The following is a 15805-nucleotide window of genomic DNA, read 5'->3' as shown; positions in this document are numbered from 1 at the left end:
AATAATGCAATCAGGATGTGGAGGTCTCTGCGCTGTTCTCCCCCCCCCTTCAGTCTCCTTACAGAGCTCCTGACACTCGTGCGTCTGCAGCCTGCTTATATGAGTAATAATAATTTAAAAAAACCAAGCAAACCACCCCCTCAGTCCCATGCTGAGAACAAAAAGTTGCAGTCAAAGAGAGGGTGGGAGGGGTGTGGTTACTTAGGGGCGGTGTTTCAGGGATATCTCAACTTATTTATAAGCAAACCCAGGGCTGCAAGGATTAGAGTTACACACTGGGCTGAAGAGCTGAAAGCTAGCCAGTCACCTCTGTGCCAAAGCAGGGCTAGAAGGAAATCTCAGCCACGATGGGGAGGCAAAAGGAAGTTCTCGCTAGAATTGGAGAGATGCTGAGGATCAGAAACAAACTAATGAGGCAAGCACTGGCCGAGTGCCTGGGGACCCTGATTCTGGTGGTAAGTCTGCCTTTTACTACTTACGATACGGTTGTGGTTTTTTTGAAACCTTTTTATTAAGGCATAGTTGCAATAAAAACGTTAACATACTACATCGTACGGTGCTTATTCAGGACCAGGCGAATATTCCACGAACCGGCTAAGATTCCGGCTTGCTGGCTGAGTTCTGTTTAATTGCAGTAATTTGGGTGCAAAGCTAACGTGACATGACAAAGGAGTCACATTCATCCCTGGAATTTACACCAGTGATGAAACTGACCAGAGGACTCACGGGGTCTAGAATAGTAAACCCCTGATGGTCTGTGTGAAATGATGTATGAAAGTTGGTAACCAGTCAGTTTTAGAGTTGCTTCCAATTCGGTGTGATGTATGAATCTTTTGAAGTATTGAAAGATTTCACTTTCTGTATGTATTAGCAGCAGAGTAGACCCAATAAGGAGGCACATGTGTGAACAGCAAGTGTATTACTGGAAGGAAATTGCTCTCACACCTCTCTGTATTTCTCTGATCCTGAAACTGTCTGAACTTTAAAGAACCTTTCAAGAGCCATCTAAAGGAGAGAAGATGCATGAAGGGGAAAGTTCCTCTTCTTGGATTGTTTTTCTTAAAGCATCATTTTAAAAATGTGCTGGTGTTGAAAGTGTTAATAACAGTTCTCAGCAGCCTGTCCTGGGATCAAGTGAGAGGGGGAATAGCAGGGCTGTTTTGTGGCTCACTGCAAAATACTAACCCAGTCTGACGGGATGGCTGAATGCCTACCTCTGCTTGCCACATGTCTAGGATTGGGGAGCGGGCCCCCATCATATGTCTCAATGGTAAATAGACACAAACGATTCAGTGCTTAGACCCCAGGACCACAGGTGCCTTGGTGAAAGGGTTCAAACCTGAGTACCTAAAGTTGTGAACCTGAATCTATAGCTGGGCATTCAAATCAATAAGTGACCCGATATAGGGAGGAGAGCTGAGCTCCACCACTGCAATCTAAGGGTATGTCTACACCGCAGCGGCACGGCTCCGGTGCTCCAGCTATGCCTCCGTAGTGCAGATGCTTCCTAGCACAGCGGAGTGCTGTGGTTAATTCACCTGTCTGAGGGGCAGTACCTAGGTTGACAGAATAATTCTTCCATCCACCTAGTTGCATCTACATCAGGGGTTAAGTCAACCTAACTACTGTGCTTAAGGGGAGAAATTTTCCACGGAGCTAAGTGTGAACCAGGCCTAATTCCATAGTAGTTGCTAGTACTCAGCATCTCTGAAAATCAGGACAATGGTTTAAGTGGCTAAATATGGATATAGGTGTCTTGCGCTATTTGAAAATGTTGGCCCTTCCAGATATGGTAGGTAGGTATATAGATGACTCTGCAGACAGGTGTAATTTGCTAGTACTGGCTGGTTAATGTTTGTGCATCACTTTGAAGATATGTGATCAGATTCTAATCTCATTTACCAAGGTGTAAATCCCCAGCAATTTCATCAACTTCAGCTGAGCTACTGTGGATTGATATCAGTTGAGATCAGAATTGGTTCGGAAATTATTCAGTAGCTGGACTAGCTAAGGGTGGTGGCAGCTTTGAAAAGCTCTGTGCACCTCCAGCCACCTCCCGTAAATGGAAAGACACAGCCTCTTGTATTTTAAAAAGCAACAGGGGCAGAGAGGCGGATGTATCTTCTGTAAATCTCGCTGCTCAAGAGAAACAGTAAAATGTTACCCTCTCTAATGGGGCCGCTATGTTTCCCATAGCATAATTGTTGTATCTGCAGAAAGACCAGCTTTTGCAATAGCTACTTGCAACAAGTGGCCATGCTTTGCTTTGAAAGGATTATTTGGAATAAGGACGGGCAGGAGCTGACTGAATCATTGTGCAGTTTCTCTCTGTGAATCACCTGTGCTATTTGGCAGGGAAAGAAAATCAAGCTCATTCCAGCTGCTCAGAGCGTGATCCAAAATCCCCTGGCATTTGGGGTGCGTGTGTGTGTGTGTGTGTGTGTCTTGGATTTGGATCAGGCCCCTCCTGTACAGGAAAATCCATGTGTTCTTCTAGGGGCTTTAGGCAAAAGCTGGTGAAAGTGGCAATGGGAACAACCCGAGGCACATCACCTGTTGTGTTTTACTAGCCCTAATGAGCAGAGGAGGCAAGGCATTCATGGGTCAGTGGTTTGGACAGAGCTTCCAGAAACGGTTAGCAAAGAAAAGGCAGGATTTAGAGTCAGGCTGGCAGACTCTGAACTCATGCTTACAGAGTTTGTGGAAATGACAAAACACTTTTTTTACAACTCCTCTTGGAAATACATCTGCTGAAGATAGATAGCAGGGCTCTGCCTGTAGGGGTGGGAGTGGGCTTCACACATGTCATGGATTGCATTGGAATCTGGGGTTCGGAGCCAGGAGCACCTTCCAAAGAGATTCAATGCAGGGAGGCTGCTCTGCTCCACACCCCACGCTGTTTCCTGCTTCACTCTCCCCTCACATCGTTAAGTGTATTTAGAGGCTGTATTTAATGCAGTGGGATCTCTGTCTGTCAAAGAAGAGGCAGGAAAGGGCCATTTTGAAAGGCTGATTGATGATTCCCTTCTTGCTTTTTTCAGTTTGCTCTCAATCCCAGATCATCCCTTGTTCTGGGTTCTGACTGGAACAAAAAGGGCTTGAAGTCAGAATCTCTGAGAACATTAGCCCATATTTTCCTTTCCATGTAAGCCTGGCAGCAGGTAGGGTTGGTTAATCCTGGGACAGGAACCGATCACATGCATCTGCCTATGGACCTTCCCATCCCCAGCTTTGAGCCCACTGACTACCTTTTTCCTGTGAATATACTCAGACCCGTTTCTGAGTCTGGCAGTCTCCACTGGAGGAACAATGCTGTCTGGTGGGAGCACACCCTGGGTAGCTAAGCTGCCCTTATGAGAGTCCCAGCAGGCTGACTCTCACCCGGCTGGTGTGTGGAGTGGTGCATGTGATCATGTGTAAGTGAAATATGTTTATTTTTATAGGGTCATTTTTAACCTTCCACAGAGCCCAATCCCAGCTTCTGTTTGCACCCATAACTTTCATTAACATCAGTTGGGGTTTTGGCTGTGCAAGGGATGTAGGATCAGGCTCAGAGTTGGCTGGATTTGTCCCCATCTCTCCAGGTTTAGTATACATGCAGATTAATATTGAGGGTCGGCTTAAGGTTTGCTCCTGTTCTCACTGAGGTCAAACTTCCATTGACTTCAACAGGTGTAGGACTGTGCACGTAACATTAGACCTGCGCTTTGTAATGGAAGATTTGTGACACCCAAAGGCACTGGGCGTGATCCCAGTTTCTCCCCAACAGATCTCTCGCCTTTGGCTGGCACAAAGATCACAGCGCCAAGAGAGGCACCTTACCCTGCAACAAATGTCTTTGTACCTGGTACAAAAACACTGTACGGGAAGCATGTCAAAAATGTTCCTTCTTCATAGAAAATCAGGGAAATCGTGCAGCAAAAGAAGCCGAGGAAATTAGTTGAACTTACCTAAAGATTCCAGTCACTGCCACCTCTCTTCTCATTTTAGGAGGGGGCGATTTACGCCCCACTGCTTCTGCAGTTCAACACATTATTAAGATCTTTTTTTCCTACTTCGCCTTCCTTCTTGCCTGCTCCAAAGCGCCACCTACTGGCAATAGTTAAGCAATGCAAATATCAAACGAATTTCACAAGTCGGCTGTTTGTATTATTACTGTAGCAGCCAATTAAAAAAAAAAATTCCAGCAGCCCAGCTTTTTCCACCCGGCTTAAATGTAAAAGGGTTGCAACTGGTACATTGCTACAGATCTGCTTTGTTTTAAATACCGGAGCTAGCTAAAAGACTTTGTATCCTTCATATCTGGCTGGTACAATAGTTCGGCTCTCTGACGGACTTTGCATGGTGGATTAGCTGGTTTTCACTGTTGTTTAGGCACAAGGAAGGAACAAAGAGCAGTTTTGAATCCGACTCCATTGGTCATTCTTCAAACAGGACTGGTGTGATGAAAGACTTTACTGTTACAAATTGGAACTTCATGGTTGTAACTATGCCACATGCCATGGAAACCTAAGTTTCATAGTGTGACTGTAGGGATAAAAGTAAAGGAGAATCTCCGTCAGTTGTCAGCAGTATAGGGCCTATGAAACATAGTTAAGCTGTTCTGATTCCATCCAGTACAGGGCAGCAGTAGTCAGACATACTAGGCAGTTTGTTACACCATATTTACTTTATATAGGACTTGGAAAGGCTGGTTTGCTTTCAGACTTGCTAAGCATGGCCCTTGCATTATGTTAATATTTTGCTAGAGTTTTAAAAGCTTAAGTGTGAATTCAATCAACTTTGAGCACCAGCAAAAATATCACATGCAGGTCATAATACCACAGTGCTGAAAAAGTGGTTGTAGTGGGCGTGTCTTGTGGGCAAGGAAGTCATTTAATGAAATGGCAATAACACCACCTTCCCTCTAGTGCCTTCCATTTGAGGATCTCAAAGCACTTCACAAGCACTAACGAGGCCATCCCCAATCCAGTGAAGTAGGGGAGTGTGATTTCCCCATTTTACAGATGGGAGAAATGAGGCACAAATTAACAGCCTGATCCTGTGCCCACTGTACTCAGTGTCTTCCTTCCTTGCTGCAGGATCAGGCCTTAAATGACTTGACCAAGACATCGTGGGAAGTCTGTGGCAGAGCTAGAAAGGGCACTCTGGTCTCCTGACCCTTCGTCCCGTGCGTTTGCCTTTCTACCACAAATCAGCGGGGAATGGTTGAACTTGCTTTAGAGGGGAAAAAAGTAGCCTCTACATTCTGTCTTGACAGACTCTTCCAATGCTATTTGTTATAACTTTCTCATATGGGGTGAAATTCACGCCCTGTGCAGGGGGCCAGCCCAAGATCTGCCCACCACATAAACCCCATTTAAACCGTCTTATCTCTTGAGTTCTTCAGTGGTGCATAAGCCTTGGGCTGCGCTTCTGCACAGGGAATGAATTCCAACTCTTATGCAGAAAGACTCTCCCTCATCCCTCTCCCCTAGGGTTACCATATTTTGTGCCTCCAAAAGGAGGACACTCCACGGGGCCCTGGCCCCGCCCCCAGCCCCGCCCCCTCCCCCTCCCCAACTCCGCCCCCTCCCCAAAGTCTCCGCCCCCTCCCCTGCTTCCCGCGAACATTTAATTCGCGGGAAGCCGGGGCAGGTAAGGGGGTGTGTGGGGGGAGGAGGCGCGGCCCAGGCTGGCCCCCCCGGCCCGCCCAGCACTGCCGGCCGGCCCCCGGCAGCCCAGCGCACCCCCCCAGCTCCCGGCCGCCCAACGCACCCCCCCGGCGGCCCGACCCTGTGGCCCAGCGCATCCCCCCGGCGGCCCGGCTCCCGGCCCGACCCCCCGGCTCCCGGCCCCGCGGCCCAACGCACCCCCCCGGCGGCCCGGCTCCCAGCCCGACCTCCCGGCCCCGCGGCCCAGCGCACCCCCCCGGCGGCCCGGCTCCCGGCCCGACCCCCCGGCTCCTGGCCCCGCGGCCCAACGCACCCCCCCGGCGGCCCGGCTCCCGGCCCGACCTCCCGGCCCCGCGGCCCAGCGCACCCCCCCGGCGGCCCGGCTCCCGGCCCGACCCCCCGGCTCCCTTCTTGAGTGTGCAAACAGAGTCACTCTTCTCCGGAGCTGTTTATAAACCCATCGGTTATGTAATCTCTCCAGTATTATTTACCCGTTTCTGTTTCCTGCCAAAGTCTTGTACTACCTTCCTTAGTCAGCTCTGGACCTTTCCCATCTCAGGCCTTTCTCTGCTAAGAAAGGTGTGGTTTTTTTAATCTCAGGGCAGGTCTACATGACCACTTATGTTGCTGAAGATTAAGCCCGTTCCTTCTTGTCCTACCTTCATTGGACACAGAAAACAATTGGAGTACTTGTGGCATGTTAGAGACTAACAAATGTATTTGAGCATAAGCTTTCGTGGGCTACAGCCCACTTCATCGGGTGCATAGAATGGAACATATAGTGAGGAGATATATATACACATACAGAGAACATGAAAAGATGGGAGTTGTCCTGCTCACTCAGTATTTGGTGGGGTTGGTACTCAGAGCCTTCTGGTCCCAAAGCACAGTGCGCTAAAGGAGAACTGCTTCGAGCAGTGCGGGGTCTATGACGCGCAGACGAGGAGATCTCATTCCATCCAGTAGAGGGTGCTCTGCATCCACCCTAGCCAGTTCATCGCAGTACCATTGTAGGTTCCTTTGTTGTTTTCCTTATCTGCAACCTGAGTCTGTGTTGGTGGAGACCTGGGCTCTTTAGTTCAGAGGGACTTAGGTGCGGGAAGTCCATCTAGTGAGTCAACCTGGAGTCTATCTGACCATTCCAATCTTTGGCAGGAGATAGCAGGGCACGGTGCTTATTTTATTACTCATTCATCAGCTGTCAATTGTATGGGAGAAGAGAGGTTACATGGGTTGGATTCTGGGTCTGATACCTTGCTCCCAGGGTTGGCAGCTGGCTGCATCCTTCAGCCCTAAGGGGGAAGAGCCATGTGTCACTAGTAATGGAAGAGGCTTCAGGCCCTGGCTCTGAGCATCCCTGAACTTTAGGAGGAAGTCAGGATACAAGCTCTGGGTCCTCTGTGTAATTATAAGGAGGCAGCCCAACACAACAGCAGAGCCTGATGCTGAGCGGAGCTCATGTTCTGCAGTGTAAATCAGGAATAACTCCACTGAAGCCCTTGGAGATACACCGGAGATCAGGATCTCTCCCCGTGGGTTAAATACTAGCGAATGATTCAGACACCAGCAATAGTCTGAAATGGGCTGGGTTGCTAGCGAGGTGGAGCGGGACAAGGAGGAGAGAGAGCCGTTGAGCTCTTGGACATGGGCCGGAAATGAGGGATTGACCCGAGCAAACATCCTTGGGCTGCAGCTCCCTTCCTCCCTTCACTGCAAGCAAACAGCCATTATCACCCTGCGCAAATAACCGCCCGCTCACCAAATACTTTCCAGTCCCCAGCCCTGGGAAGGAAGAGGCGAGGCACAGCGCCTCTCGCAATGCCAGAGCCAAGGTGTAATTTACGAGGTGCCTGGAATTGAAGTGTTTAATGTCTGTGGTTGTCTTAGGCAGGTTTGTGTTATGTGCAGCATGAAGCCCCCTAAGTAGGTTTGTGGGTCTAGCGTTTGAGCTGCTGTGTTAATACTAGCACCAGCTGATGGTGGACAATGTTCTTACACCATCCAGGCTTTGCCTTGCTGACAGCTGCATACCAGCACCTGTGCTGCTGGGAACTCCTTATATCAAGGGTATTGTCCTTACAATGTTTTCCAGCCATGTATAGTCATCTTTGTAAATGCCAGCAAACTATGAACTGATCCCGTTTCCAGTCCAGACCCCAAATGTCCACTGATTTCAGTTCCATATAAAGAAGGACAGCAGGCTAGGGACAGTAGGTTTAAATGCATCATATAATGTCCCTAGGTGTGATAGGCAAGGGAGAAAAGAGAGATGCAGGGCAGAATGGTTGAAAGTTGGAGGTCTTGGGGGGAAGATTTTGATGGTTGGAGAGATGCATCTTGGAGTGGGAGGCTTTGGGAAGGGTTAAGGAATCAGCTAGGTGCAGATAATCAGGAAAGGGAGTTGGTGGAAGCAGCCTTGAGGAAGGATGTACCAACCGCTCTGGAGAAACAAGGAGAAGTGGAGACAGAAAAGAGTCTGGTGTTTTAAGAGACCAGGGAATTGGCTAGAGGCAGCAAAGAGGGGTTTGGAGAAGACTGGCAAGCCTATGGAGGATCTTGAAGACCAAAAGGGAGAGTATTTTGTAGGCTTCAGAAGATGGAGGTGGTCAAGTCCCTAGCAAATTCATGACCCTGCTCCCTGGCATTTTCCACCCAAGCCAGCAAATTTCCCTGCAACCTTTCCCATTTTGTACTGCAGCACAAGTGCACATAGTGGAGTTGGTCACAGACTTGGGCTGGAGAACTCAAGTGGAAAGCACTCAGGAGTCCTTGGCCAGTTTCTCGCTCCTGAAAGAAAACCCACTGGGCCAGTTTTGATCAGTTCTTTTCTTCTTTCAGTTGTTTGGCTGTGGCTCGGTCGCTCAGATCGTGCTCAGTAGAGGAACCCACGGAGGCTTCTTGACTGTGAACCTGGCCTTCGGCTTTGCTGTTATGCTTGGAATTCTGATAGCAGGGCAAGTGTCAGGTACGTGGCTTCCACTTCACGGCTTTGCTGCAAACCTAGGGCTCCCTCTTGCCGTAAGCTCCCGGCCATGCACAGTTGGGGATCCAAAGGTCAAAGAGCATTGCTTCATAGTTAGGGCCCTACTATATTCACGGTCCATTTTAGTCAATTTCATGGGCATAGGATTTTGAAAATCATAAATTTCATGATTTCAGCTATTTAAATCTGAAATTTCACGGTGTTGTAATTGTAGGGGTCACGACCCAAAAAGAAGTTTTGGAGGAATCGCAAGGTTATTGTAGTGGGCGTTGCGGTACTGCTACCCTTACTTCTGCACTGCTGCAGGTGGCGGTGCTGCCTTCAGAGCTGGAAAGCTGGAGAGCGGCGGCTGCTGGCCGGGAGCCCAGCTCTGAAGGCAGCGCTGTTGTCAGCAGCAGCGCAGAAGTAAGGATGGCATTGTATGGGATTGTCACCTTTACTACTGCACCGCTGCTTGCAGAGCTGGGCCCTCAGTCAGCGGCCATCACTCTCCAGCCACCCAACTCTGAAGGCAGCAGCGCAGAAGTGATGGTGGTATGGTATGGTATTGCCACCCTTACTTCTGCGCTTCTGCTGGCGGATCACTGCCTTCAGAGCTGGGTGTCCGGCCAACAGCCGCCGCTCTCCAGCCGCTCAGCTTTGAAGGCAGCGCAGATGTAAGGATGGCAATACTGCAACCCCCCTAAAATAACCCTGTGACCCCCCCACAACTCCCTTTTGGGCAGGACCCTCAATTTGAGAAACACTGGTCTCCCACTTTAAATTTATAGCATAGTATAGGGTAAAAGCACACAAAAGACCAGATCTCATGGTCTGTGATGCGTTTTTCGTGGCCGTGAATTTGGTAGGGGCCTATTCATAGTTAATAACATAGTTTCTTCTCTGTGTGCATGCAACCGACGAACCCACAATGAGGAGAGAATAGAACCCTTTGTTGGTCGTTTGTTTCTCAATACTTCTTGCTCTTTGCAACTGTCCACCCACCCTGTTGCTGAATGCCTGCTTCTGGCACAGGAGACACGACTGAGTGGACACGACTATCACTGTTGGAAGTCAATGGCATAGATAGATAGATAGATAGATAGATAGAAGGGGTGTATGGAGGATAGATAGATAGATAGATAGATAGATAGATAGATAGATAGATAGATAGATAGATAGAGGGGGTGTATGGAGGATAGATAGATAGATAGATAGATAGATAGATAGATAGATAGATAGATTTAGAGAGAGCAACTTATTCTTGCTGAGAGCCTCACTGGATCATAGAAATTAGAGATGGAAAAAGGCCTATTAGAGCATCTAATCCTTTCCCCAGTCCCGTTCCCTGCAGCACGACCTCAAGGGCTTTATTCAGTGTGTTTCCCTAAAGACCAGGTATTGCCTAGCTCTGGGCATGTGGATTAACCCATATCTTCCAATGAACAGGGCCACATATCTGGCCTGGTTTTCAGCAGGTGCTCCTCCTTCAAGGGTTTCAGTGGGGCTTAGAATGCCTATGGGTCTTGTGCTGCTGTTCTGGTGGGTGAATTTGATCCAGAGGGTGTTGTCACACACACAGTCCCAGAGTGCACCAGCAGCTGCGCTTTTTACATGAATGCAGGCGCGTCTTTCTGAACGTGTTGGTCCCTTTCCATGTATTCTGGGGCCAGATCCTGCACTCAGAACGCACTAACGAGAAACTCTTTCCCAGGTGGCCACTTGAACCCTGCTGTAACTTTTGCTCTGTGCCTCATGGCCCGGGAGCCGTGGATTAAGCTGCCTGTTTACATCCTGGCACAAACCCTCGGTGCTTTCCTAGGAGCGGGCATCGTCTTTGGCTTGTACTTTGGTAAGTGAACAAACCACTCGGCTTTTATGCCGTCCCTCCTCACTCTGTTCTCTTACGCTGTGAAAAACATCTTCCTCGTCCAAAGTGGAGCATTTTCCTGTGGTTGGGTTGTTGGCCATCCTAGTATTTCTGCGCTTTTCCAGGGTGATCCCGCATTCAAAGCTCCCAAAATCAATCGCAGGGCCCCGTGTAACGTCTTCACCTGGGGCAGATGACTTGATTCACCAGATGACTTGTTAGGCTTCCCAAATAACACCCTCTGCCCCGGATTCTGCTGTGTTGTTGAACAATCAGGCGATGACTGACTGACCCAACCCTGTTTCCCATTCCAGATGCCATATGGGCTTTTGGCAACAACCAGTTGTTTGTATTGGGACCGAATGGCACCGCTGGCATTTTCGCCACATACCCGTCTGATCATCTGAATGTATTGAATGGATTCTTTGACCAGGTAAGAGAGTTGGGGGTGCTGGTAACAGACCTTGCAGGACAATCCTGGCCCTCTCACTCAATTTCAAGAGGAACCATGCTGCGTTTCCTGGGATTTAGATCAGTGATATTCACCAGTCGGGACCCAATAATCCACTGGTCAGCATGAGGATCAGAGTGCAGGGGTATGCCTGGGTACAGGAGGGTTTAATGGTATGGGGGCCACAGTGTGACCTGCACATGGAAACAGACTAAAATTTGGCCAGGACACTAGGGCTAAGACCCAACTTTAGTAAAAAGTGCCCTAGGACCTTTAATGATCACACGAGGGCAGAACCCTGGTTTTATTTCTCTCCAGAAAAGTGGCGTCTTCCAACACACAGTGCCGCTATGCTGGGGCATACCTGCAAGAAATAGTAGCATGGGGGAATCGTGAATATGGATCTCTGTGGTACCTTGGTCTCCTTCTAAGTGTCAACCCTGACTGACCTTGTTTAGCTTGTGAGATCCTAGCCTGAGCTGGTATCACTGCAGGCTGTTAGAGGACTATTTAATGTCCCCCTTGCAGTGCAGTCTCTCCCACTGAAGCTGCTAAGAATGCGTCCTTAGACTCATGGGAACTCAAAGACCCAATGTCTTTCTACTCCTATGTAGCCTTACTGAGAAAGAGACATTCTCTGCTCCAGATGTTTCCATGAGGCTATTGTTAAGCGTGGGTTCTTTTCTGGACATGTTCCCTTTGCCGTAGTATTCCCCACTTTGTATTCCCTTTGGTGTTCCTTGCGCTTAATGAGATCACATCCTTCACTATGCCTGTTCGTCACTCCAGAGGATAAGTTCTAAACATGCAGCATTCCACCCAGTAGCTGCATGACTTTGTTAAAAGACTGATCAAACCTTAACCATGTCTCTCTCCCTCCTTTTCCTGCTAGTTCATTGGCACGGCATCCTTGATTGTTTGCGTCTTGGCTATTGTGGATCCCTACAACAACCCTATCCCCCGGGGCCTAGAGGCGTTCACTGTTGGCTTTGTGGTCCTGGTTATCGGGACGTCTATGGGCTTCAACTCTGGATACGCCGTCAACCCAGCCAGGGACTTCGGGCCTCGTCTTTTCACCTCCATTGCTGGCTGGGGCACAGAAGTATTCTCGTAAGTGTTTTCTCCATGGCGCGTGGGTTACCTAGATCTGATGGGATCAAGGCACACAGTGGCCAAAAAGTAACTCACCCAAGCACTTCTGGAAGTGGCCATCAGAAAGGAACACCTAAGCAGTCTCTGCATTTTGAGGCACCTTTGGGTCACATTAAAATTCCTAAAAGGCATTCATCTCCCTGGAGATTTCCTGAGCAATGAGAAACAGCCGGAGCAGAGCCCTTTCCAGAGATCAGAGCTTATGCCCTGGCGTTGCTATCGAGAAGTAGGCCTAGGAGCAAGATGGGAAGGGCAACTGTTCCCTGAACATAAGCTTGTTTGGAGACTGTCGTGGCTATTGCCAAATGGAAGCGATGGGGAAATAACAGGGGCCGGGGAAAGTCCTCTCCCTACTGGCGTGGGTGGGACAGCACTGACAGCTCTCTGAAAAGGCTGCATTCATGCTCACTCTTAGGAAGTCACTGCTTTCTGATAGGGTGACAGTGAAGCCAGAGAGAGCTCCAGTTCTCTGGGTCATTCAAGCACAGGGATGAACATTTTCAAAAGTACCTAGATGACTTAGGTGCCTACATCCCATTTTCAAAAGGCCCTCGGGCACTTAGGAGCCTTTGTCCGATTGAAAGTCATTGGAAATATTCTGAGATGCCCAGGGTTTGGGTTATTCTGGTTGATGTCCCACTACCCATTCCTCATCTCTCATTTTCTTGTGTCTTTCAGTACTGGCATGCAATGGTGGTGGGTCCCGGTCATGGCCCCTTTCCTCGGGGCAGTTGCTGGAGTGCTGGTTTACCAGCTGATGATTGGATGCCACGACGAGCCATCTCCCCCATCCACTGAGCAGGAAAATGTCAGGTTGGCCAACGTGAAGCATAAGGAAAGAGTCTGAGGAGGCTGGCAGATATGGACACTTTTCACAGGACTGCAGGAACCAAAGAAGAGAAGGAGAAGAAGGAGAAAGATTCAAGAACAACAAGAGACTCCACTTCTTGAGATATTCTGTCCTAGTTTCTTTGTACACCTTGATGCGTTTGCTTTAGAAATTTGCCCATGAGCCTTTGCCAAAGGCACCGTATAGTCTTATCCTGGTAAAGGGGGGTTGGCAGTGCAGTCAAGTGGTTAGAGCTCAGACCTGACTCAGGCAACCTGAGTTCTAATCCGGCTCTGCTACTGGTTTACTGCATGACCTCGGGCAAATCACTTCCCTTCTCTGAGCTTGTTTCTCCATCGGCAGGGTGGGGATGAGGAGACCTCCTCACACGCACCTTTATAAAGGGCTTTGAGATCAACAAATGAAAATATCTAAATGCAAAAGAGAAGCGGGCGGTTGCAGTCTGCTGTTGAATTCATTCCTGGTGTAACTCCACTAAGGTCAATGGTGTTACACTAGGGATGACCATAGCCCATTAAATCTGTAGTGCATGTCATTAATAGCATAGCATTCAGATCCACATCAACCAGGCTTAGCCTGGGTATAACGTCACAATAGAGAGAAAGCAACAATGCACCGGACTTTAATTTTGTATTAGGACAAAACCTTGACAAGCCCACTTCACGTGGATATTTGATCCTCAGCGTTCACTGGGTCATTGAAGACAAGATTTAGGAAAACACTAATCCACCAGAAGCTTGCCTGGGAAAGCTGCCTTCCTGAATGCATTAGCGATTCTTACTCATTAGAGAGGCTTATACAGGATTCCAAGCTTATAGTCATGTTTAATTGAAAACATGGTGCTTGACTCTCGCTAAGGCTGTGTTTGTTCAGGTAAATTTCACATTAGCTTTATGTACATAATGCCAGGACAGGGAAGAGTTAATTCAAGGGTGACATAAGGGAGCTGTCTTGTCACTGACCTGCTTTCCAATACTATCATTGCATTTTCAAAGTACAGTCATGTTAACAGAGAAATTCCAACGCCCATGTTATTAGAACATTTTTGATGCCCATGGCACCACGATGTAAGAGCATCTCAATTCCCATGGTGCCACGTTGTAACTCCAATACTCATGGCATCATGTTATTCAATTGTCTTTGAGATCCAGGATGCCATCTTGGCAGATAATGTCTAGTTCCCATTGTGCCATTCTATTTGACCTTCTTTGGTACTAGTGACAGCATATTGTCCCTCTCTGATTCCCAAGGCATCATATTATTAGAGACCCCTTTGATAACTGTTCCTTTAATGCGTGAATTCCTTTTAATAGGTTTCTCGTATGCAGTACATATTTACAGTCAGTAAAACTTTGTATTCTTTCGTGCTTTTTTGTGCGTGTCGATATTGAGATTGTAAAATGACTGTGTCAATTTTATTTTGTTTATTTTTAAACCATTTCCAGTAAACGTTGACACTTGGAAAGGCATCAGTGACAATAACATGCCTGTTAAAGTGCTCTCGCCCCCTTTCGTCTCTTGAGAATCTGTAAAAGGAAAGGGAAATTTACCTGTACTGGGCACAGTAGCGGAGTGCTACCTTCATGCTGTATTCCTTTCCTTCTGAATTGTATTTTAGAGTGCTAAGGTGAGGTTATGCAAAGATCAGGGATATGGGAGGGACCTTTTGCAGATGTAAAATCATGAACCTACTCTTGTTAATACAAAAAACAAGAAGCCAACCCATAGAGTGCACTGGGAATTGGTTCACAGATTTGCTGAAAGACAAGGAAAAGCACAGGATGAAATGAACCGAGGCTGGCTTTGAACACCCTTTAGAAATGAAGAGCATCATGTTCTTGCTTATATCAGAGGAGCAGTTATAGTAGAGGAAATAAACAGAGCTTTCTTTGAATCTCAGCTCATTTCAATCTAATTTGGAAGAGATTAACCCTATTCTAGGTGCATATGCAGATTCCAGGTCAAGAGATGTCTGTTCCATGTGCAACAAAGATCCGTATGGCAACCCTATAAGGATGGCAGATTAGAGAGTGGTTTAGGCTACACAAAATCTTAGTACACGGTTTTAGAACTATTAACTACAGAGGGAAAAGGAAGTCGCAATGTTACATTCAGATGGCACCTTCAACAGCAGCTGGCATTCCTATCAAGTTGTAGTCCTGTTTGCACTCATGTTAGATACCTGGAAAGAAAATTGTTGGGAAAGCTATTCTTTTAGTTTGTGCGTTACTGTCAAAAATAGAGTCCTTTTTCCTTCTTTCATACTTCAATGTCAAAACAATGAGTTCTTTTGAAGATACCTCTTCACCACTTTGTTCAACTGTAAATGTCCTCGTAAGCTTTTGTAATAAATTTATTTTGAAATAAGAACAAAATCTACTATTATAAAACACACTTTTTTTTTTTAACAGTGAGGATAATTACTGGAACAATCAGATTGCCAATCGTTGTGGTGGATTCTCCTTCATTTGGAGTCTTAGGCCTGGTCTACACTGAGGGGGGTGGGGAAGAGGGGAGAATCAACCTAAGATACGCAACTTCAGCTACGAGAATAGCATAGCTGAAGTCGATATATCTTAGGTCGACTTACCTCGTGTCCTCACAGCACAGGGTGGACTGCCGCTGCTCCCCCGTTGACTCCACTTCTGCCTCTCACCGCGGTGGAGTACAGGCGTCGAGGGCAGAGTGATCGGGGATCGATTATTCGCGTCTACACTAGACGCCATAAATCGATCCCTGATAGATCGATCACTACCCGCTGTAGTGTAGTGTAGACGTACCCTTAGTGAAGACTGGATGTCTTTCTGAAAGAGATGTTCTAGTTAAACTGCAAGTTATCAGACTAGATGCAGGAATCACTGGGCCT

General features: G+C 47.8%; 1 protein-coding gene across 1 annotated transcript; it reads left to right on the top strand.

Moving 5' to 3' along the window:
* The first annotated feature begins 273 nt into the window (after window positions 1-273).
* Window positions 274-15314, top strand: AQP3 (aquaporin 3 (Gill blood group)). The gene is made up of 6 exons (XM_054031891.1): window positions 274-455; window positions 8493-8619; window positions 10331-10468; window positions 10801-10919; window positions 11830-12047; window positions 12768-15314. Exons 1-6 carry the CDS (start codon window positions 348-350, stop codon window positions 12934-12936), a joined length of 879 nt encoding a protein of 292 aa, XP_053887866.1. The 5' UTR covers window positions 274-347; the 3' UTR covers window positions 12937-15314.
* Window positions 15315-15805: the final 491 nt, after the last annotated feature.

The sequence above is a fragment of the Malaclemys terrapin genome, chromosome 6 (genome assembly GCF_027887155.1).
Source record: "Malaclemys terrapin pileata isolate rMalTer1 chromosome 6, rMalTer1.hap1, whole genome shotgun sequence".
Taxonomy (NCBI): Eukaryota; Metazoa; Chordata; order Testudines; family Emydidae; genus Malaclemys; species Malaclemys terrapin.
The sequence above is the reverse complement of the archived record's forward strand: the minus strand, read 5'-3'. Positions and strand labels throughout refer to the sequence as shown.

Coding starts and splice junctions, on each gene's coding strand:
- AQP3 (XM_054031891.1), top strand. CDS start 348: ATGGGGAGGCAAAAGGAAGTTCTCGCTAGAATTGGAGAGATGCTGAGG. Junction 10,469..10,800: donor CGTCTTTGGCTTGTACTTTG/GTAAGTGAACAA, acceptor TTCCCATTCCAG/ATGCCATATGGGCTTTTGGC. Junction 12,048..12,767: donor TGGGGCACAGAAGTATTCTC/GTAAGTGTTTTC, acceptor TGTGTCTTTCAG/TACTGGCATGCAATGGTGGT.